The following is a 23,540-nucleotide window of genomic DNA, read 5'->3' on the forward strand; positions in this document are numbered from 1 at the left end:
AGAATGCTGCACCGCCAGCTCAACGGTTTTTTACATCGTGAAATCAGGCTAATTGAACAGCACGGGATTTACAGGGTCGTGATTATTTCCTCGTCGCTTCGGTTGCTACCTGGCGTGGATAATTACTCATGGATTTAATTAAACCGACGACGACATAATTGATTAGTATTGAAAGAAAAAAGTGAATAATATTAATAATAATAACGATGACGACGATTACGATAATTAAAGGAATTAAAATTTCATCCCTCACGCAGCCCGTCAGGCCCGAAGGGTTAATGTTGTTGATGTAATAATGGATTATTGCGTTTTAATTTAGCCCGCGATTTCCCTGGTGAGAGTTGTTTTCATTCGTTGATTCCGAAAAGCGTGACGGTAATATCCAGGCCGCAGTTGGATGACGGATGAATTCATCCCCCTGGCGTTCTCAAGCCCGACTTCACACGCCTCTCTGGGGGTGCTCGATTTTTTCTTTCTCCTTCCCCTCATTCTTTTTCCACTTTTTATTTTTACTCCTATTTTTTTCCTGCCCCGCTTCTCTTCGCTTTATGACAAAGTGTCTGTTTTTCGACAATGTTTACTCTCGAAATACGCATTTAAGCACGAGTGTGTATACGTGTATACACGTATATGTACGCGTCGTGGGTATCTACATGATATCTGTGTGTAACGACCCTGCAAGAAAATACTTCCCGCGGAACAAAAGGGGGGAAAAAGTAACTAGCGGTGAGGGACTTCGTAGTAAGAGAAAGAGAATTTAATAGGGTGTGCGGATTCCCAAGATGGCAGAGATTTCCCTTGTAGTGTTTCCGCGGCGAAATTTATGCTCAACCCATTCGGTACCTCGAGGGAGGTAAAATTCAAATCATTGATTCATTGCGTCTTCTGCGGATAAAGAAAAAAAAAAGCGCTATTTTTATTTTCCCTCTTCAGATACTTTGGCATGGAAATTAGCGCGCACGTTTTGTGCAGCCGTTATTACAGTTACATAGCTTTATAACGTTGCAGCTCGCCGTCACAAGCTGCTTGTAATTACGCTGGGAGAATAAATAAATACCTACAGGCCAACCGCTTCATTTGCATTGCACATCGCGCGCGTCGCTCCAACTATGACAATCCGTGTGTGCGCGTGGAAACCTGAAAAGTGGAAACTAAAAAGAGACCGTTAACGCATAAATAAAAAATAAATCGCCAATTCATAACACAACCGAAACAAAAAACAGACCTGGTTTAACCGCTGAAATATGCATCCCTCTACGCCGGATGGCACACGTACATACATACATTTTTCCTGACATTTATCGCCGCATTACTATGACGTATCCTATGTATAATGTGGGCTGTGTGTTTACGCACAAGTACCCACATGTATGTTGATTCGAAATTTGAATACACTGGCTGTACAATTTTTATGAATATACAACGAAGAAGGCGATCGATGTGGCGGTAAAAAAGTCGGTTGAACGGAGTTGAAAAAATATCGGTGGTTCGGAGTTAAAGATTACGGGTCGGGCACATTTGATATCCTTAATGTTTAAAATATTTTTTACGACTCCGAGTGATACGTCGATTTCAGGAACTTCTTTTGAAATTCATGTTCAAATTGTATATATGTATTACACATATGTATGTATGATACAGTATTTCGTGAATTATTCCATGAAATTTTATGAAATTATAAGACATCTCATTCGTTGCTCAATATTTTCATTCCCCGCATAAATATATTGACTGTCAAATTTTGTTCATAAAAAGTGGCGAGTTGCCAATAACTATTCATTTCGGTTGTTAAGCATACGAATCGTGATCATACGAATAAGATTACATGTATAAAATGTGTGTGTGAAATCAGGATGAAATGCTCTTTACGTTTATCACGTTTCATAAACATTTTACGCATCGTATTTTATCATCTAAATCGATTTTTCCAAGTTGTCATAAAAATCCCGGCGTGTGAAAAGCATAAAATACACATAGTGGCAGCATAGTTCCATGAAATCTCCATAAAGTAGATGAAATTTGTTGAGTCAGTTGTAAAACTTTCTTTCAAAGTTCGGTCGAATTAGATGAATTATACTAACGCGACAAAACTTTTCTAATTTAGTGCTGTTTCAATACTGCTATATAGACACACGTACAACGCATATATTCTTCAACGCCGTTTCCATATATCACGGCAAAGTCTTTGCAGCAGCAGCAGCACGGCAGTAGCGGCAGCAAACAATATTCGCCGAACGAATATTATATATTTTCGCGTAACGATTCAAGTTCGCGAAACTGAAAGAATACGTATGCGGGGAAAAAATGCGAAAAGTAGAAAAAAAAGCAAAAAAAAAAAAAAACAAACAATCCTAAATCGAAGTCTGCTTCTTTTATATTTAATTAACCGAGCCGAGGTGTCGCGCGTCAGCAGCAGCAAAGCGATATGATCCAGAAAAGCGAGAGTCGAGATACAGGGAGAAAAATCGGCCCCATATAGCACATAGAGGCCACGTAGAGTGGGAGGAAAAAAATTAGGGTGCAGAGAGAAAAAGGGGTTGCGAAAAATAAGGATAAAAAACTGGCGGTCGGTTCCCACCTAGGAGTGAAAAAGTGCAGTAAGAGAAAAAAAAGTGAAGACGAAAAGCTTTTCGACATCCCATTCCATCCATCCCGGGGGCCGATACACGGCGGTATACCCTAGAAGGGGGAAGAAAGGGGGGTAATTGTGTCCCGGTTATAGCCTCGACACGGAGCTTGATCGGGATCGAGTGCCGGGGAAAAGAGGGGACGGCCAAGGTGAGGGGGAGGGGGAGTGGAACGGTCTCATCGCGATAGTTCCTCATGTCGTTTTCGCCAGTGTTTTACGTTGTATTATTTCTCCGTCACCATATCCCCCTACCACCGGCAACCCCTTTCCGTTACTCTCGACACGGTACGTATGCCGCGAAACACACCTGCAGGTTCTCCGTGTCGCCCTCGCAAGCTCGCAGGACCAACACAAGCAATATATTGACTGAGCCGGCGAATTTCTGCGCTGACTGATTCTTCGCGCCTGCGTTCAACCCCAGCATCCTCGATTCACACGGCGAGTTTCCCCATCGCGATCAGTAGAATTTCATCCCCCAGACGATGATCAGCCTCGCGCAGCATCGCCGACGCGGTTTCGTCCTCCGAAGGAATTCAGGCAGCGTCGCAGCCTCCCGCGCTAATTCCCTACCTCTCTTTCTCTCTCTCTATCTCGCTAGTAATTCACTGTGAATTGTTATCGCAGTTTTCCGACGTACTTCACTTTTCTCGATTAATGATACCGCTCCGGTGGGCTCAAAAGGATATCCACCGCTGTCCGAAGTTTATCGCTCGATTCATCTTCATTGGAATACTTTGGTGTTTATGTGATGAACGTGATTTAATGGTTGACCCGCTCAAATTGTTCTGGGTCATAACCAACAGCACTTATCTCGGTACGTTTAACTCAGCCGATAATTTTCATTCAACAATTTTTCTTCCGTTATTTCCCGCACATGTATTACTGTGATCGAGAAATTGCGCCTACAAATTTTATCACGGTTATATTACGCAAGTTCAGCCCCAAAAGTTACTTAAAGAGGATTGAGGGAGTCGCCGAATGAAATTTGAATAACATTTCGAGGCGCTTTGTCCAATTATCGGCCAATTAATATTGCCCGCACACTGACAGACGCACACCGATAACTCCCGCGTAATTTATTCCGTCAAAACAACCGATTAAACTTTCCTACTCGAACCGCGTCCTGCAGGAAGGTTCGACGTGATGCATTTTAATTGATGCAAAATTATGCTAATTCTTGCCCGAAGACGCGACTTATAACTCGTCGCGTTATCGTGACGGTTATACTTTCCGCCCACTTTTCACTACATCGAAGAATTATGAAGAAGATGCTCAATTTATTATATGAGGCGTGAACTGTTCGCGAGTTGTGGAAATTGGTCAAGTTTGTTGCATAACGAGTTTTTCCCTCTCTTATAGCTGTAGTTAATTTTTCGCCAAACTTTCACCTCCTCTTTTACCCCTAAACGTTCCTCCTCCCCGGGAACTGAAATCCAATATGTGAACAGATTTTCAAGGGCGGAACGGGCCAGTATCGAAGATAAAAAATATATATATATATATACGTATATATATATATGTATATATACAGATGTAAACGAACAATCCGAAAGTTTAGTATCTTTTTCAAATCGTACAAATACCCGCCCTTTGTTTACGAGCCATATTTCACCCCCCGCTTTCAGCGGCAACATTTATCTCTGCATGGGTTTCGGGAAGCCAGTATGTACCAATTTTCACGTATATATCTATACACACAGGTATCACCTTCGTGTGTGCTACCGTATACACGGCACTGACAGTGATTGATTAAACGGGAAAGCTGTTCGTTCATCTATCCTCGGTTTGACGCATGCAATAATTAGCCCTGCAGGTATTGGAGTAGCGCGGTTTCGGCATTCTCGTCTTGGCTCTTGGCGCTTCTCGGATGCTCGCCTGCGGCTCCTAGACATCATTGTTCGAATTACTCGGTCCACAAGTGGGATTAAAATCTGGCGCCAGTTTGGCTCTCGTATCTCAGCGTTCGGCTTACTCGGTGAAATAGGAATATAACTGTCACCTCCTGGAAGAGCATAAATCATAATCCGTTCTATTCTCTGTCACGTCTTCGGTATAATTATTACCTTTTCAGTTCTCCTGCGTGTAAATGTTGACAATATGAGAGAAAGAAAATTTTTTGCAAGGTAAAGATTTTATTGTCATGCTGCAGAACTAAAATCACTGGAAAAAAATTCTCATTCCGCGTCTGATCGCTCTGGGGCTTTACTACTGTTTTTCTTTATTCAGCGTGTGAAAACTGTCGATGTTTTCTTATAGCTGTTTTTTCTTACGTTCGTCGTTGCCAGCTGTGGATCGCATTTTCTATTGAAGAATTTATCGGAAAAGGGCTAAGCAAAGCTTTCGTTTAACCTGCAGGACTTAGGCTCTTGACTTGCGACGGACGCCGCGTTCTTTACAACTTAGTCATTCAGACTCATGGCTCTTTTACGATCCCCATTGTGCCCAGAGGGCCTGCATGGCGTTAGAAATCCTGTTTGTATCGTGGATGTATAACATAGATGTGTATATAAATATATTTCAGCATATGTGTATATATGCTACATGTCAAGGTATGTTACACATCCACGATACGGGCAGGATTTTGAGCGTGATGCAGACCGCCGAGGCACAATGGGGATCGTAAAAGAACCATCAGTCTGAATGACTTCGTTGTAAACGACGCGGTGCCCGTTGCAAGCCATGAGCCTAAACCCTTCTGGTTAAACAAAAGCCTTGCTTAGCCCTTTTCTGGCAAACCCTTTATTACAAAACACGATGAACAGCTGGTAACGGCAACCGTAAAAGAAAAACAACAACGGCAAGAAGACAATACCGACAGTTTCCACACGCTGACCCAGCTGCTTGTTCGCGAAAACCAAAAAATGTAGTAGTAATGCCCTAGCGCGATCAGACACGGAGTGAGAATTTCATATACCGATACCTGTACAATACGGATATCATGGTTTAATCGATCGTTTAACCTCACGATGAGCGTATAATTAACTAAAACTTTAACGATATTACTCGTAAAAGTTCTCGAAACATGTAATAGCGGTAATTGTTATCCCGGCGCTTCTAGGGCATAACGATACACGCGTAGTTTTATGATTAAAACCTGCAGTAATTTACTGTGCAATTTGGTGGAAAACACTATAGATACTGCGTATGAAACGATTGGAAAACTGCAAATTTAAAGTTTAACAGAAGCTCCGAGGAGATCTCTTCGTTCGAATGAGTCAATCGCATCCAATTTTGTTCGTCGCTGAGTTATTTAAAAAAATATGTGATTAATATTTTGCACGTATACGCTACTTGATTTTTGTCATGATCAAGAATATATTGAGTATAAAATACTAATTTTGAATTATTAACAATTAACCTATATCGGAGTAACAAATTATAAATATAAGTCCGTTGAAATAAATCTTCGAAATCGTTTACAACGAAAAGGAGACACAATTTAGCAAAATTAAGCGACTCGTACGCGTTTTACATTCCAAAAGTTTTACTGTAATGGACTCGCCCTCCCGAGGTGTTGATTAAACGGCGCTTTTGTCATTCAAATTTGCTTTTTTTCGTCCTATGTTTTTTGTAATAAATTCAACTCGATTAACTTAAAGCTGTACCTTTTGAATGGCTGCTTCGTAGGTTCTTTTGTTTCCATAGAGCGTTTCAATTGAAACTGTTTTTGAATGGACTGTACTCGGAACAATCCACCCTCAATTAATTCTTCGACGTCCTACGGATTACGAATAGTCTGCCCGCATAGTTCTTACGGTACCATCGAAGTGGCATTCTAATTTGTTCCCTAATGTTCGTAAGAAACTTATTGTTGGACTGATTTATTGCGCTAATTCATAATAATTATAATGTCTACTAATCTACGTACTGCTAGGCTTTAGAGTGACTTTAAATCGGTCTACAAATTCTTCCATACGAATAATTCGATGCGAGTGAATAATTCTTGTTATAGAGATTTATCATCAAATGCACCGCAGCTCCGCATTATTGTGAAATTAAACAGACCAGTTAGTCACTTTTGACGTTAAACATATTTCTGTTTTTAGCAATTTTTCAACATCGGGTTGGGTCAATTGCAATTTTGCACATTCCATGACAAATTTTATAACTATCCCGTTAAATTCAACTTGTTTTATTTCCCGATTATTTTTAAAATCGATTCCTGCTTGTTTCGCCACTGCATCTCTGCCGCCTGTCGAGTAATTAATTACGACTTCCCTGCAGTAGCGAGTATTTTATTGAATATTTGCTTTCAAACAACTCAGTGAGTTGTAAATTGTGCAAAGTGAAGGTTGTAAAATATACGAAATGGTGAAGTATAAACGGTTCCCTCGCAACCACTTTACTCCGAAGGCATTGCGCAGTGCTAATTCGCGCCCGAAGATCGTTTGAACAAAATTCAAATAGCAGAATAAAAACTTTTCCTAATTGAGCTTGTCCCAAAAATCCAATCCACCTAATTGGCTAGTTAACCCTTATTACTAATTACCCTCGGAATAATAATCAAGCGGAATTCGAGGCTCCGAGAGTTGATATTCCCTACCGGCTTAACGCAGTCGGAAAACGATCTGTGCTTAACGATATACCGGGAAACTTAATTTCAATCCTGACTTTGAGTGTGTATCATGTATATAATGACAGAGGCGACATTCAAATGCTGACAAACCGTTTGTAACTACATATCTGCAGGTTATTATTTCAGGAAGTAATTAATGTTATGTTACTCTGGAAATTTGACTTGGCGAGGGAGGACGCGATCTCTAAGTATGTCCTAAGGGTCTCGCTGTTCCACGGAGGAATGAATTTCGTTGAATTGAATTGGATACTCGCAGCTGCGGGACGAAGATTAGCTTCGTGCGCGAAATTATTCATTATGACATATTATTGCAGTAAGCTTTATGTTTCGCTGAATATGCAGCGTGCACCTGCTGAAACAGGCGGAAGAATTTTCATTTCATAAAATTCTCTCCACGCGTATCCTCCGTGTGTCTAGTTTCCGCTGCAATATACCGCATTACACAGTGACAAAACTGACGCTGGATTTATATTATATGCATGTATAATAACGCGGGAGGATGAAATTTCTGCAATTTTACTTTACTGGTAAAGGGAGTTTCTCTGTTCTTCATGTAAAATATGGAGTTGCTAGGCAGATGGGTTATATAATACGCGCCTAATATATTCCGGAGAAACGTCAAGCCGAGGACTCTTTTTCTTCAAAAATTCAATTACCCACCTGCGCCGGAACTCGCGAGTCTGACAACTTTCCTTGTTTCCGTTCGCTTCACCCCGAGGTATAAGATGCCTACTTTACTTCTCGCATCGGTTTATACACGCCCAAGAAGCACGCTCAATTCATCTCTGCGAAATAATTGCACCAACGTTTGCAAGTGCACGCGCGATGCATTCTAGGCTTCACTCGCCTCACAGCATCGAGAGGAAAAAAGGAAGGAAAAGGCAGAAAGAAAAAGAAAAAAAAAAAAAAAAACGTAGAAAACAACTCGGTGGTTATTTCCGCATGAGAAATTCTAATCCATTCGGAGGAAATCTCTCGTATCGCGTAGGTTCGTGTTTGTATAGTTACGTATAAACGTATCTGACACGGGGAGCTTCTTTTCATCTTGAAAAATTCCTTTGTACTCGCTTAGGACGAAGATATCTAGCTCTCAATATAGCTTGGCGTTGATCCAACCGAGTATTTCTTCCATCAGGAATCAGTCCTCGATCGGATTCTCAATCCTGAAAAGTACGTTATACGGATATCAGTAAATATCAGCTCCGTTGTAAGAATATAAACGAAATTATGATTATAGAGTGTGGAAAAGTGATGTGGAATATCGGCCAGATGCCCGTAACCGCGAAGGGATGCACTGTAGAGTTTAGACTCAAATTCATCATCTCTGTAAGTAGCGGGAAAATTTTCCACACTTTCTTTTTAGTCGAGCTTGCACACGCCGTTGGTGAAATACAGCGAAAGCTGTGCCGGAGTAACGTGAACACGTTTTAAATTGAATCCAAACACGTATATTGTATAATGTACCTTTCAGCACAGTGCACTTAAACCCTGCAGATCAGACATGAACTCAATTAACTGCCGGTCCGTTGTTCATGCCTTCCACCCCTCCCTTTATTTCCTCATTTTGTTACCTGTAATTATTTATCTGGGTATGCAATTTCATCCAAATGGATTTTAATCTGAAAATGGACATTTTTTCATTGAATTACGATCGGTTTCCACCAGCTGCGATCACGGATTCGACCTTTCTTCGATGCAAAAAGCTTGGGATGTTTTCTGCACAGCCAGGACGAGCCTAATTAGTCAAAATTATTTCATTAAATTAATGATAATTTTTTTCATATTTGCATAATTTCAACGGAGGAAAATTACGGGGTTACTGTTACCTAGAAATTAGTCTTCACCCTCCTGCTCGTGAAATTTCTTCATCCCTAGAGCGGTGGTGCAGTAATATTTCCGCAAAACTGTAGAACGGTTTTACATACTCATTAAGTGTGGTATCAGAGTAGTGAAATTTGTTTTCTTCGAGACGGTCAATCGAGCTTCACGTTTATTAATTGCATATTAAAATCTAAGATATCGCGAAAACATCCAACTGACATTAAAAGCTGGGAGTACTGGCACTAAAGAAACTGCAGTATTGGTTGTGAAAAAATTTAATTCCACTAGTGAAGTGTAAAAATATCAGTTACAAGCTGTCAGAGCCAGAGTAGATAATGTATATTCTTTACGCAATGGGACACGATCTTATTAGACACCTGATACACTAGGTTCGAATATCCGAGACGTGGGTCCGGCACTCCTTGTCTTTCCGCAGTAAGGTTGATGAAAGGAGAGTGCAGAAGGATAGAATAATAAATTACTGTGAAATACCCGGTAAAAGTGACGCGTCATCAAAAGTGCGATACACAGGAGTTGTGAACATACGGTTCAGCTGACGGCAACTACGATTGTACAGAGAAATGGCGTGAAATAATAAATTGGCGTAAACGAAGGTTGAAGAGATAGGAGAACATGACGGAGGAGAAAGGGAATGAACCAATTTGCTGTGTAAGTCGAAGAATAATCTCGTTCCATCAGGCAACCGGCTTCCACAGTCGCGCCCCTTCTTCGCTGTCAAAATGCTCGGCGGAAGAAGCTGCAATGGAAGAGAATAAGTGAAATGGAAAAGAAAGGAAAGGGAAACGAAGAAACGGGGAAAAATATTTTACGTGGTTTTGAGGCGTCTGAGATAGAGACGTACCCCCCCCCCCAGATCGATCTTTTGATGAAATTAGGACGCCCTCGTCGAGGATTCGCCCCCGTTAACATCCGTCGGATTATCATCGGTGCTTTCCCGGTTCTACGGTCGGCAGGGATTCGAGCCTGGTGCCGAGGACTCGATTCTCAGGACGAAGACTCGCGATGCTGGCCCATCAGGAGTGATTGTGATCGAGTTTGTGCGACCGCCGCCGTCGGGGCGCGGTCACGGGGTAAGGAGGCGGCGGTTTGTTGCGCGGCGCCGACGAGCTTCATCGATCCCTTCCTCTCGTCCCAGTAACGGGTGGTTCTCCGCCTCTGGACCCGCGGAGGAGAACAGCGACCGCCGACGCCGACGCCAACGCCGACGTCGCGACGGCCACCCTCTAGCTTCGGAGGAATCCGCGCTCCTCGCAAGAAAACAAAAGTCCGAATAAGACAAAAGTTGTCGCATGTATCTATGCGCCTCTGCATAATGCCCTCCAGATTACTAATCTTGCATCTCGCCGCGATTAAGGATGTGATTAAAATGTCATCCCCTCGCGTTTTATTTTCTTTATTTTACTCGCGTCGCTGAATCGCCGTCTCTCCTCGGAGACAAATCTATTATCGAAACTTCGTAGCCGCATGCATTCAGGATGGAAAAGTTTCTGAAGTATAGTCCCCTATTCCTCTTCCGTGGCTCTGTATAACGTCGAGTATATTTCTGGTTTCTGTACGCTCTATTTTCATTTTCTATTGCGAAACTGAAAAATATGCGATCCTGGGTACAAAATGAAAATTCGTTGTTAACTTTAACTGGGAAATCTTGAAGTACGTCTCATCCTTATTTTGGGATACAGCCACTGGAGGTATAAATTATTATTCATATTCACTGATGACTGTTGCGATGATTTGATGATGGCCCAGCAATACAGAGATGTAAACCGAACAAGTAAATTAATTGATGATCCAATCACCCCAGCATATCGTATATTCCCAACTATATTCAGTTTAAACAGTTATTCATAGGTATCAAATTTTACTCTAAATGGTACAACATTCAAACGTTGTAAAGATACTAATTTTACCTTTATTTTCCAGTAGCTATAACAAAACTAAATTGGTCTAATTCTATAGCCATTCGAAAGTTGTCTTATCCATATTCTCGAAAATTTTCAGAACATTTTCCCCCAACTGTGTGTATACACGTTATGTCAATACAGGAAAAGATTTACTTGAAACTCTTCCGCCATGTTCTTTAAAAAAATATTTCATATTAATGTTATTCAATTATTTTGCTATACTTACCTATAACGCGTCAAAACTAGACAGAGTTCGAATTACCTTGAGAAACTGTTTCCGGAGCTACATTTTATTCACCACCGTATCGACAGAATTTGTTACCGTAATTTATATTTCCGCTGTCGAACTTTTTTCCTAACCCATGTATCTGGAAATTGTCACTGAATCATTGAAAGTGTATCAAATATTTGATCGAAACTTGGTAAAAAAGTGGCAAGTATGTATATATATATATATATATATATATATAATATATATATATAAATGTATTCTTGAATTTTATTTACGACGGATTCTGAAACCTCGTTGTGTTTGTCTACAAATGAGAGAAAAACGCACGACGACCCGCCGAAATTGGAAATTTTATTTCTCGTCTTTGATCGTGTTTTTCATTAGCTGCTGGCTTGAGAAGCCGCGAGGACCTCGGGGTCTTTAGCCGCGTGAAACGTTAGAGGAAAGAAAATAATTGCTATCTTCAATCCTGCCGGCTATTTTCTAATTCCAAAGTGGCTGGAATGAGTAACGTAATTTCGGTGAAAAATCACTCTCGTATTCCGAAGAGATTTGACACGAAATGCCTAGTCTAATTTTCGAGATACGAAGTCGTGTTGAAAACTTGAAGAACTGACTAGACTAGTCGTTGTAGCTGCTGGGAAGTTGAGCTAGAATTTATCCGCGTGCGACGTGAATGGAATCTCATAAACTGTGATCTATAAATTTCAATCACTCCACCGCACCCGCGGCGTGCTTTGATCACGCGAATAAATGAACGAATGAATAGAATAAGAGTAAGACAAGAGCGATGAATTCTTAGCGAGTGAGAAAAGTGAGACGACTAGGAAAACAAAAATGGGTAAGTAATTTAGCAACTCGATTGCGCTTTGATCGCGTGCAGAAAAGACCCCTTCGATTTTGTATCCAAGCAAGAGTTTGCTCAGTTTCGAAGACTATATGGCGTTATATGTTAAACGTCACAGAGCCACGAACCAAACGCGTGCAGTTTACTTGATACATGCGATTTCTGCTTGGTTGGATTTAGCGAATTTCGTAGGGCATATTACTCGCGAGTAAACTTTCCCCATTTAGGCAAGCGACTCTTGCGCACCGCAGTGAATCTAATCTGCTAAATTTCACACCGCCTATCTCGCTTAGCCAAGCCGTGCACCGACATCCCCTTCTATCTTACGCCAGGTTGGCTCGGGTTGGGTCAGCCTATAACAACTAATACAGTAAAATTTGAGTTGCGAATTACGGACTGTAATCATTCCTAATTCTACCCGATTCGAGGCTCCTCACCCTCCCCGCATGCCCTGGGTCAACTTGGATCAAGGTCGTTAATTAATTTGACTTGGATGTACAACTTTACCTGCGGTTATATTTGCACGCTGGGCAAATATCGATACGTTTGTCTTTTAATTCAGCAGACTTTTAGGGGAACTGGTATTAGTTTATAACTTTGTTCAACTGAGACAAAAAATATATATTCCGTAATGAGGTGTTTCTACTTTTTGTCACGTAGATAACGAAGCAAACTATGTTTTTCTACTATGTGTATATTAAGATGTAAATTAATAGAAGAATCTCGATTTACAAGCGAAAGAAAACTCGATGCAATGAAAATATTTCTGTTTGATTATGATCGTGGTTCAGATAAACGATTATACGAATTTTGAGTTGGGTTTTTAATTTTGCTATTAAATCTCTGTCGTGTCGCGAGACAATTGAATGATATCGACGATTTGCGTTTCAGTTACGAAATTCATACGCATTGGTATAGCAGACAAGAACGACAATCCGCCGTACTTCGACAAAGCTTTATACGAGGCAGAAGTAGACGAAAATGAAGATATCCAGCACACGGTTCTCACTGTCACCGCCAAAGATCACGATGAGTGTAAGTTAGGAATTGAGAATGATCAAAGAGAAATGAAGTGGCAGCTGCATGCAGAGATTGGATTCGTTGAATTTTCCAAATATAACGAAAAAAAAGTATTTTTTTTTTAAATCCGGAAGTAATATTGAAATTTGATTGAACCAAGAAGTGGCTAGCACAATAATTTATTTCATCAGGAAAACCCACATTTACTTAAATTAACAAAACATTCTTTTTGCTATATTTGATAAATTCAACAGTAGTATTTTTTTTTCTTGTTTTGTGGTTACTTATTATCGTTTTCCAAAATCCCCAGCCTCGCGTATTCGATACGAGATCACGAGCGGTAACATAGGCGGTGCCTTTGCTGTAAAAAATATGACGGGGGCAATATACGTTGCCGGGGCGTTGGATTACGAAACGAGGAAGAGGGTAAGTATTAATTATTAAATTGGACTTTGAAACCGCTGTAAAATTCGAGTGTGTACGATATACGCGAACAATGATTTCCCCGAAACAGTACGAGCTGCGTCTGGCTGCGTCGGATAATCTAAAAGAAAATTACACGACGGTTGTCATCCACGTGAAAGACGTGAACGATAATCCGCCAGTCTTTGAACGGCCAACTTACAGAACGCAAATAACGGAAGAGGACGACAGGAATTTGCCGAAGCGCGTTTTGCAGGTGAGAAAAATTGCCTTATAGCGATTTTCACGCCCTGCGTCCGTTTCAACCCCACAAAATGTTCCAGGTGACTGCGACCGACGGGGACAAAGACAGGCCCCAAAATATCGTTTACTTTTTGACCGGTCAAGGCATTGATCCGGACAATCCGGCGAATAGCAAGTTTGACATAAACCGCACGACCGGAGAAATATTCGTGCTAAAGGTGAGTGATGTCTTCGCACGGAAATGTGTGTTTTTAAATTTTAAAACCACTGCGATGCGACGTGCTAAATGCCGTATTTGCAGCCGCTGGACAGAGACCAGCCGAACGGAAGACCGCAATGGCGATTCACGGTGTTCGCCCAGGACGAGGGTGGCGAGGGGCTCGTCGGCTACGCGGACGTGCAGGTCAACCTGAAGGACATAAACGACAACGCGCCGATATTCCCGCAAGGCGTATACTTCGGTAATGTGACGGAAAATGGAACGGCAGGTGAGTAAAGGATGAAGCTGATTCCAAAAACCAATCGCAATCTCATCCACTGACTATTCTTTTTCACTGCGCGCACAGGCATGGTCGTCATGACCATGACAGCGGTTGACTACGACGACCCGAGCGAAGGGACGAACGCCAAGCTGCTCTACTCGATCGAGAAAAACGTTATCGAGGAGGAGACCGGCTCTCCGATTTTCGAAATCGAGTCAGACACCGGCGTTATCAAAACCGCGGTCTGCTGTCTGGACAGAGAAAGGACCCCCGATTACTCTATACAAGTCGTGGCGATGGACGGGGGAGGGTTGAAAGGTACGCCCTTGTTTTTTATGTTGTGCTACTTTCGGGGAGGTTTCGAACTCGAATGAGCCACTCGTCGGCTAATCATTACTCTCTGGTTAGTTTGAACTTACTTTTTATAGTCTTTTTCTCTTAACACACTTTCCCTTTCACCACAGGGACCGGGACCGCGTCGATACGCGTCAAGGACATTAACGATATGCCTCCTCAATTCACGAAGGATGAATGGTTTACCGAAGTCGATGAAACGGACGGTTCAAATTTACCCGAAATGCCCATCTTGACCGTCACCGTTCACGACGAGGACGAAACGAACAAATTCCAATACAAGGTAAGTGGACATTTGGAACCCAGGTAGATGTATAAAAATTAGCACAATACATTTACGAATATATACTTGGGATAGGTACTTGTCTTCTTCGTCATCTTCGTTTGCTTCATCGTTAATTGCTCGTTCATACATTCATCCTATATGTTTTTTCTGTTCAGCACAATGCTTATGATAATTTCGAAATGCTTACCGCACTTTTCGTGACTTACTGAGACATCTTTGATGATAGGTTATCGAAAACAGCGGTTATGGTGCGGACAAATTCACAATGGTAAGAAACAACGATGGTACAGGTTCCCTGAAGATAGTACAGCCATTGGACTACGAAGACTTGCTCCAGAGCAACGGTTTCAGGTTCAGAATTCAAGTGAACGATAAGGTGAGCCTACAGTTGTGAATCCCTTTTATAAATGCTGAAATGTAACCAGCATACTGAAGACGTAAATTTTGTATACCTTTTATTTTCGTAGGGTGAGGACAACGACAACGACAAATATCACGTGGCGTATTCGTGGGTAGTGGTGAAATTGAGGGACATAAACGACAACAAGCCACAGTTTGATCGTTCGAACGTTGAGGTATCGGTGGCCGAAAATGCTGAGATTGGCATGAGTTTGGAAACGTTTAAGGCGACGGATCCCGATCAGGGTGGGAAGAGCAAGGTGTACTACACGATCGACCGGAGCTCGGACCGCAAGAGGCAATTCTCGATCGACGAAGGCGGAACAGTGTCGATCCAACGGAGCCTGGATCGTGAAGAAACACCGAGGCATCAAGTGAGCAAGTCGTTTCCTTTTTTACAAGGGTCGTAAGAATAGAGTGAAACACCTTGTTCCTTTACCTCTGCATAAATAGGTCAAAATACTCGCCATAGACGACGGCATTCCTCCCAAAACGGCGACCGCAACCCTCACGGTTATAGTCCTCGACATAAACGACAACCCGCCGACGTTCTTGAAAGATTACCGGCCGGTAGTTCCTGAGCATATTCAGCCGAAGAAAGTCGTTGAGATTTTAGCCACCGACGACGACGACAGGTCCAAGAGTAACGGGCCACCGTTTACTTTCAGGATGGACCCCAACGCAGATGACGTTATAAAGGCTTCGTTCAGGGTCGAAAGTGATACCAGTGAGTTTGGAAGATGTTTGTTCGGCGTAGACTCCCTGGAAATTTAATGATAAAGTAGCTCTATTGCTGGTCCACTAATTTCTCGGTTCTTCAATTCAATTCGTTCAATTTGCAGAGGGTGCAAACGGCGACGGAATGGCGGTGGTATCGTCGCTTAGATCGTTCGATCGAGAACAGCAGAAGGAGTACCTGATACCGATCATAATAAGGGATTCCGGAAACCCGCACATGTCGGGTACTTCGACGTTGACCGTGGTGATCGGCGACGTAAACGACAACAAGATGCAGCCTGGAGCGAAGGAGATATTTGTTTACAACTACGCTGTAAGCACGTATTCAAATGGGGTCGTCATTCCTCGTCGTTAGTTTTATCTTCTTTGATTCCGGTGACAATTCTGCTCCTCAATTCGTAGGGCCAATCACCGGATACCGACATAGGCAGGGTGTTCGTTTACGACTTGGACGACTGGGACTTGCCGGACAAGAAATTTTACTGGGAAGGCCTTGAACACCCCCAGTTCAAGCTAAACGACGAGTCTGGGATGATATCAATGAAGTCCGGGACCCACGACGGGAAATACAACCTGAGGTTCAAGGTTTACGACAGGAAACACACCCAGACTGACGTCCCCGCGAATGTAACGGTCACCGTTAAAAGCATACCCCACGAAGCTGTTCTGAATTCCGGCTCAGTCAGGATATCGGGAATAACGGATGAGGATTTCATTCGTATTTGGAACTATAGGGTGAGGGATGATATCCGCATTTCCAATTTTATTTTCGCTTCTTTTCTTCTTTAATTCTCTATTCAGTTGATAGTTTCTTTTTCTCATTTCAACCTTCGCTTTTTTATTCGCAGACGCACGGGCTCTCACGAAGCAAGGCTGATTTATTCCGGGACAAGCTTGCGGATTTATTGAATATCGAGAGAGAGAATGTTGACGTGTTCAGCGTGCAACTGCGCAGAAAACACCCACCTCTAACCGACGTTAGATTCGCTGCTCACGGGTCACCGTACTACAAACCGGTACGATTGAACGGAATGGTTTTGATGCATCGCGAGGAGGTGAGAATCAATTGGCAACAGAGAGCGAGTGAGAGGAAGAACCGATAGTGAAAACGTACAATTTCGCTACTGAAAACTTTTCACTTTTAGATTGAAAAAGACGTTGGTATAAACATAACGATGGTTGGAATCGACGAGTGTTTTTACGAGAACCAAATGTGCGAAGGCAGCTGTACAAACACACTGGACATCAGCAATTTACCGTACATGGTGAACGCGAATCGAACATCCCTGGTTGGTGTCCGAGTCGACGTGATCGCCGAGTGCACCTGCGGTGCTCGTAATTTCAGCAAAAGCGAATCCTGCAGGAACAGTCCATGCTACAATGGTGGACGATGCGTAGAGGGACGTTTTGGATTGTCGTAAGTATCTGTAGTATGATTGATCGGTGCACAGAGCGGGAAGAATCGCCTTCTGATATTCATTTTTGAAATAATTTGACATAATGCAGCTGTCAGTGTCCCGCGGGATATAACGGTCCCAGGTGCCAACAGACCGCTAGGAGCTTTAGGGGAAATGGATGGGCTTGGTATCCGGCTTTGGAAATGTGTGATAACAGCCACATGAGCTTTGAATTTATTACCAGAAAATCCGATGGCCTACTATTGTACAACGGGCCTATTGTGCCTCCCGAAGCCGATGAAGTTATGGTGTCAGGTTAGTAAAATCCGTCCTTTCAGAATCCTGATATGCGCAACATTTCGCTCAGGTATACCTGTACCAGCCTGTTCATTGAGGCATATTGACAGTCATCGTCAAAGGATACCTCTTCTCTTTACACCGCGATTTATGTATTTTAGATTTCATTTCCGTTGAGTTGGAACGCGGTTATCCAAGATTGCTGATCGATTTTGGCTCTGGAACGTTGGAGCTGAAGGTAAAAACGAAACGCACTCTAGACGATGGAGAGTGGCACAGGCTAGACGTGTTCTGGGATACCGAGGTGAATATATTTACCTCCTTTGCTTGGACAGCAAAAAGTTGTACGCGAAATAAAAATAACTCTTGGACATCTTTGGTCCATGAGAAACGAAACGAAATCAAAATCCGTATGAAATCATAAAAATTTCCAGAACGTAAAACTGATCGTCGACTACTGCAAATCGGCCGAAATATCCGAAAGGGAAGATGGAACGCCGCCAGAGTTCGATGACTCGAGCTGCCAGGCGCAGGGAATAGTTCCTCCCTTCAATGAGTACCTGAACGTGAATGCCCCGCTGCAAATTGGCGGGTTATACGTCGAGCAATTCGACCCGGCCCACTACAAGTGGAAGTATATGCCAGTCGGAAAGGGCTTTGACGGCTGCATCAAGAACCTCTTCCACAATAGCAAGCTCTATGATCTGGCGCATCCTGGACTCTCTAGAAACAGCGTAGCCGGCTGCCCCCAAACCGACGAAATCTGCAACCACCAGGAGGCCACTTTCAGGTGCTGGGAGCATGGCACCTGCGTCGGAAGCTTCTCGGAAGCTCGATGCCACTGCAATCCCGGATGGACTGGACCCGGCTGCATGGCACCAACCGTTCCGACCACCTTCAAGCCCCAAAGCTACGTCAAGTACGCCCTCTCCTTCGAACCAGACAAGTATTCTACCCAAATGCAGCTCAGATTCAGGACCAGAGAAGTTCACGGTGAGCTGTTTAGGGTCAGTGATCAGCACAACAGGGAATACGGAATCCTTGAGGTGAGTAACGTCTAGAAAAGGAAAGAGCAGCTGGTGCAAAAATTGGGCCACTTATAGTAGGGGAGGAATTAGTTTAGATCTATTTCACCGTTTTAATAAATAGGTCTTTACTGTCCAGTAAATAAGTATCTTCATTCTACTGTAGCTGGTGACGATTTTCCCGAGTTTTAACCAATCGCGTCTTTGGTTCCAGGTGAAGGACAGCCGACTGCACTTCAGGTATAACTTGAATAGTCTCAAGACTGAGGAGCGTGACATTTGGCTCACGGCAATCGCAGTTGACGATGGCCAGTGGCACACGGTCAGAGTCTCGAGGTACGGATCTGCCGCAACTCTCGAGCTTGATGGCGGCGAAGGTCGTAGGTTCAACGAGACTTTTTCCTTCGAGGGTCACCAATGGCTCGTTGTCGATAAACAGGAGGGAGTGTATGCCGGTGGTAAGGCTGAGTATACGGGGGTTAGAACCTTCGAGGTCTACGCCGATTATCAGAAAGGTGAGCCCAAGGGAAGGTAGAAGAATTGGTAAAATACTGATAAGAGGTCGACGAAAGGACGGAGTCCCTAACCAATAAATTTACTCATTCTCAGGATGCCTGGACGACATCAGACTGGAAGGAAAGCATCTTCCTCTGCCGCCAGCAATGAACGGAACTCAGTGGGGCCAAGCTACCATGGCCAGGAACCTGGAGAAGCATTGCCCGTCGAATAAGCCATGTGCAAACGTGATCTGCCAGGGTCAGTTGGAGTGTGTGGATTTGTGGAACGAATATGACTGCGCGTGAGTGTCCAAGCCTTCTTACTCATAGTTCACTTCGTCACGAGGAATTAGTTGCTGGGTACTGAAAGGCCGCTTAACGGTCAAATTTCAAGCCACTTTTAAGTAAGAAAACATTTATTGGAATTGACTTTTATCCCCGTTTGACGACAATTCCAGTTGCGGCGAAGGAAAGGTGCCGGGCCCGGACAACACGGGCTGTGTAGACAAAAATGAGTGCATTGATGATCCCTGCCTGCACGGGGGGAAGTGCATCAATCAAGATCCTCATTTGAGGTACAGATGCGTCTGTCCCACTGGTTTCTGGGGTGAAAATTGCGAGCTTGTTCAGGAGGGACAGACCCTTAAACTCAGCATGGGAGCTCTCGCTGCGATTCTAGTTTGCCTCCTCATTATTCTCGGTTAGTTGAATCAGTCTGTGCGACGGTCGTTACTGTTTAACTGGAACGTTTATATCCATCGAAATCCTTCTGCTTTCAGTACTCGTGCTCGTGTTCGTTGTCTACAATCGGAAAAGAGAATCTCACATCAAATATCCCGGGCCTGACGACGACGTACGGGAAAATATAATAAATTATGACGACGAGGGCGGCGGAGAAGACGACATGACGGCCTTCGACATCACGCCTCTACAAATACCAATCGGCGGTCCGTTGCCAGAGATGACGGGAAAATTGCCAACGTGTAAAATAGCTTGTGAGTCTGGTTTAATGGTCTATGTTCACCTCTCTGTAAGTCAGTTCAAGTCCATAATGTCTACAACTAACAATTTAGGGGTAGAATTGTTTTCACATCGGTTTTCTGAATAATCTTCATATATTTAATCGAAACATTCAACTTTTAACAGACCCTCTGGGACCAGAGCCAAACGTAGGGATGTTCATAGAAGATCATAAGAAACGGGCGGACAGTGATCCCAACGCACCGCCCTTCGACGATCTACGAAATTATGCCTACGAAGGTGGCGGAAGTACAGCGGGCTCCCTCTCGTCTTTGGCATCCGGTAAGAAATCATTTTATATTTAGAAACCTTTCTTTGTATGTACACCGGTTGTTAACTTCGCACTTGTTATCGTTTCTCCGAAGCATTAAATAGCGTTTCGTACGAAATTGCCGCAAAACAAATACGTAGTATCGCAAAGCGTGGATAAATTTAATAAATAGCCTCGGATCTTCCTGAATCGATCAAGCGAAGACGAAGGATCTCACCTTCAATTAAAAGCACTTTTTTCGTTAATCATATTTCCGACCGACTTTCAGGTACGGATGACGAGCAGCACGAATACGAGTACTTGGGTGCCTGGGGTCCAAGATTCGATAAATTAGCCGATATGTACGGGCCGGTGGAAGAGAGCGAGGAGGAGGAGGAGAATTGAGGGACGTCCCGAAGCCAAGAAACCTCTAAATGAATTTGAACGAGGAGATGCGCGGGCGATATAAAAGGGCATAAACACACCCACTTTTCTGGGTATGATGATAAAAATCCAACGTTGGGGGGGACGGGGTGAATACCGAGTGAAGCGGAGGGTACGCGGGTAGTCAATGGATCTAAAAACTCTACAAAGACACTATATTACTTATTACGATACACGGTTTGTAATATATAATGATACATTACGTAAATTAACTGCAATTACTATACATAATAGCCCATATATTTACCTGTGTGGATGTGAACACACGCGACGCGAATACATACACAAATATACATACGTACATACATACATACATACGTATACACATGCATAGATAGACACGTACATTCATGCGTAATTACACACCTTTAGTGGATACGGTAAATGTTTTGCCTGTGTTTGTATAATATTGACATCGATATTAACGTTATACCTAATTGATAATATGATGATAATGACGATGGTGACGATGATCTCGTTCAATTTAAGGTGAACTAAAAAAATAGAAGAGAGAAAGGAGAAAAGATTAACAGGAAAGGGGAAAAATTATATAAATACTATTAGTTTCCAGAAGCGAAACTGAGAATAAAGAAGAAAGAAAAATAACTAATTATTAAAGAAAAAACAATTAAAAACCATACAAGTGTTGTATAAACAAAGAGTGCAGGGAGCCTACGGCATATATTGTATGTGTTATATGGTGCGTACAATATAATATGTATGTAGAAAAATTTAACCGTCGCGATTAATTAACAGTTATTATTCTACACATACTTATACAGACATACATACATACATACGTACATTCATACATGCGTACATACATACACTACACACATTTATATTATTCTGAAAACAGGAATATATATATAATTATAAATCATCTATATAATTCATCCTCCTCAGCTCCAGCAATCGCGATTTCTACTAATATGATTCATAGGAAATATTATCACGTTATTGCGAATAAAATCACAGGTTTAATATATACACGTATATATTACTATTATATATATACATATATGCATATATATATGTATATATATTAATTATTATCATCCTTATTAGGACGTTTCTATACAAGGAAAGGCGGGATAAATTTAAATAAGTAGCTAATTGTACCGATACGATTCATGCAATAATTTTAATTCACAATATAAAAACAAACAAACAAAAAAAAAAAAAACGAAAATCGTATATGATATATGTATATATATAATACATACCTATACATCCGACATACATACGTGACATTTTAGTTATTATTAGTTATGAATTGAATATTCATTTTATTTATTTTCCGAGTCTAATTTATACTGATCAACGTATACTCATATAACATATATTAATAACTAACTGAAATACAGAGAGAAATGTCACGTCATCTGCCTGCGTGTTTTTTCCTCTACTTTTCCTTGGAAACGCTCATATATGTTTTATATCTGATTTTCGACGTTTCGAAAGTTTGTATAACCGTCATAATTTTGATCACGCAAAGCTCAAGGAACGCTGGCACGCGTGGCGTATCTCTCCGGTCGTTGCCTATTACCAAAATTATAGGCATACGTCTCCGATTTGCCATACTAGATATTACTATATAATAATATACATATATACATATATGAGTATATATATAAATTTATAGAGAAAAGAAAAAAAAAAAAACTTGAACGAAAAAAAAAAAAATAAAAAAAAAATAAGAAAAAGGAAAAGCGCATGAGAGACGGGAGTTCTATATATATATATATACAATATATTATTATGTAAGAAAGTCTGAAAGAGTCGTTAGCAAGTACATGTTTAATTATATAATTAATTTAACACTAAATTCAAACGAGAATGTTGATGACTAAGCATATGTTAAACATTATTATTTCGTTAGATATTTATATCGATTATTAATTTATTTCTTTATTTCAGTCCCTTTTTTCTTTTTTTTTGTTCTTTTTTTCATTCCGTACATTATAGATTTATACAGATACGTATGTGAAGAGAAAGGGTTATTACATGTAATTGTGATTTCTGATTTATTTATCATTCTCACTTTACATGCGAATAGCTCACCGTATCATTTTTCTAATTTTTGTCCATTTCACGTACGAAAACTGACAAAAAAGAAAAAAATTAGAAAGATACCAAAAACCAAACTAATTTTTCTTACCAACAAAAAAAAATATGTTTCTCTGCGATATGTGTGTGTATTCATTGTAGAATCTTATTTTAGGATGTTTAAACGTGTAAGCTTGTATACATTTCCATAACTAAAATTGACTGATTTGTAAATTCTTGACCGAATAATAGTCAATTTAATACTTAGGAATCAGTGACAAGTATCCGTATAAGAATTTAAATGCACGTACTATTACTTATTATACCTTACATTATATAAACAAGAAGACAAAACACTGAAATTACTATACAATTATAAATTCTTATTGATATTATTGATTATTATTATTATTATTATTATTATTATTATTGATGATGATTATTTGTGATATTAAATTTTTTTCTAATTTCATTTTTCTCATATTTATGCGATCATTTCACCTTCGATTTAAACACCGATGCTTTATTAGAATTTCACTGAAAACTTCTCTTCCAAATTGTTTTAAATCTTATCTTTGCTTTTGTTTAT

The 23,540-nt window shown here is 41.4% G+C and overlaps 1 protein-coding gene across 7 annotated transcripts in view; it reads left to right on the plus strand.

The window, feature by feature from the left end:
- Positions 1–23,066, plus strand: part of LOC124296934 (neural-cadherin) — a 59,170-nt gene extending 36,104 nt beyond the window's left edge. For 6 of the 7 annotated variants that reach the window (XM_046747388.1, XM_046747391.1, XM_046747389.1 and 3 more), the window contains 23 exons: positions 12,919–13,062; positions 13,358–13,473; positions 13,562–13,726; positions 13,794–13,931; positions 14,015–14,201; positions 14,280–14,513; positions 14,660–14,832; positions 15,062–15,211; positions 15,303–15,608; positions 15,688–15,961; positions 16,077–16,285; positions 16,375–16,707; positions 16,821–17,027; positions 17,118–17,389; positions 17,479–17,684; positions 17,828–17,970; positions 18,101–18,712; positions 18,906–19,206; positions 19,301–19,490; positions 19,647–19,888; positions 19,968–20,183; positions 20,335–20,490; positions 20,748–23,066. In XM_046747388.1, the coding sequence (XP_046603344.1) occupies positions 12,919–13,062; positions 13,358–13,473; positions 13,562–13,726; positions 13,794–13,931; positions 14,015–14,201; positions 14,280–14,513; positions 14,660–14,832; positions 15,062–15,211; positions 15,303–15,608; positions 15,688–15,961; positions 16,077–16,285; positions 16,375–16,707; positions 16,821–17,027; positions 17,118–17,389; positions 17,479–17,684; positions 17,828–17,970; positions 18,101–18,712; positions 18,906–19,206; positions 19,301–19,490; positions 19,647–19,888; positions 19,968–20,183; positions 20,335–20,490; positions 20,748–20,863 (5,090 nt within the window). In that variant the 3' untranslated portion in view covers positions 20,864–23,066. Of the gene's footprint in view, positions 1–3,121; positions 3,444–12,918; positions 13,063–13,357; positions 13,474–13,561; positions 13,727–13,793; positions 13,932–14,014; positions 14,202–14,279; positions 14,514–14,659; positions 14,833–15,061; positions 15,212–15,302; positions 15,609–15,687; positions 15,962–16,076; positions 16,286–16,374; positions 16,708–16,820; positions 17,028–17,117; positions 17,390–17,478; positions 17,685–17,827; positions 17,971–18,100; positions 18,713–18,905; positions 19,207–19,300; positions 19,491–19,646; positions 19,889–19,967; positions 20,184–20,334; positions 20,491–20,747 lie in introns of those variants that run through there. The other variant, XM_046747393.1, reaches the window with a different exon arrangement.
- The last annotated feature ends 474 nt before the right edge of the window (positions 23,067–23,540 follow it).

This window comes from Neodiprion virginianus, chromosome 2, assembly GCF_021901495.1.
Source record: "Neodiprion virginianus isolate iyNeoVirg1 chromosome 2, iyNeoVirg1.1, whole genome shotgun sequence".
NCBI classification, from domain to species: domain Eukaryota; kingdom Metazoa; phylum Arthropoda; class Insecta; order Hymenoptera; family Diprionidae; genus Neodiprion; species Neodiprion virginianus.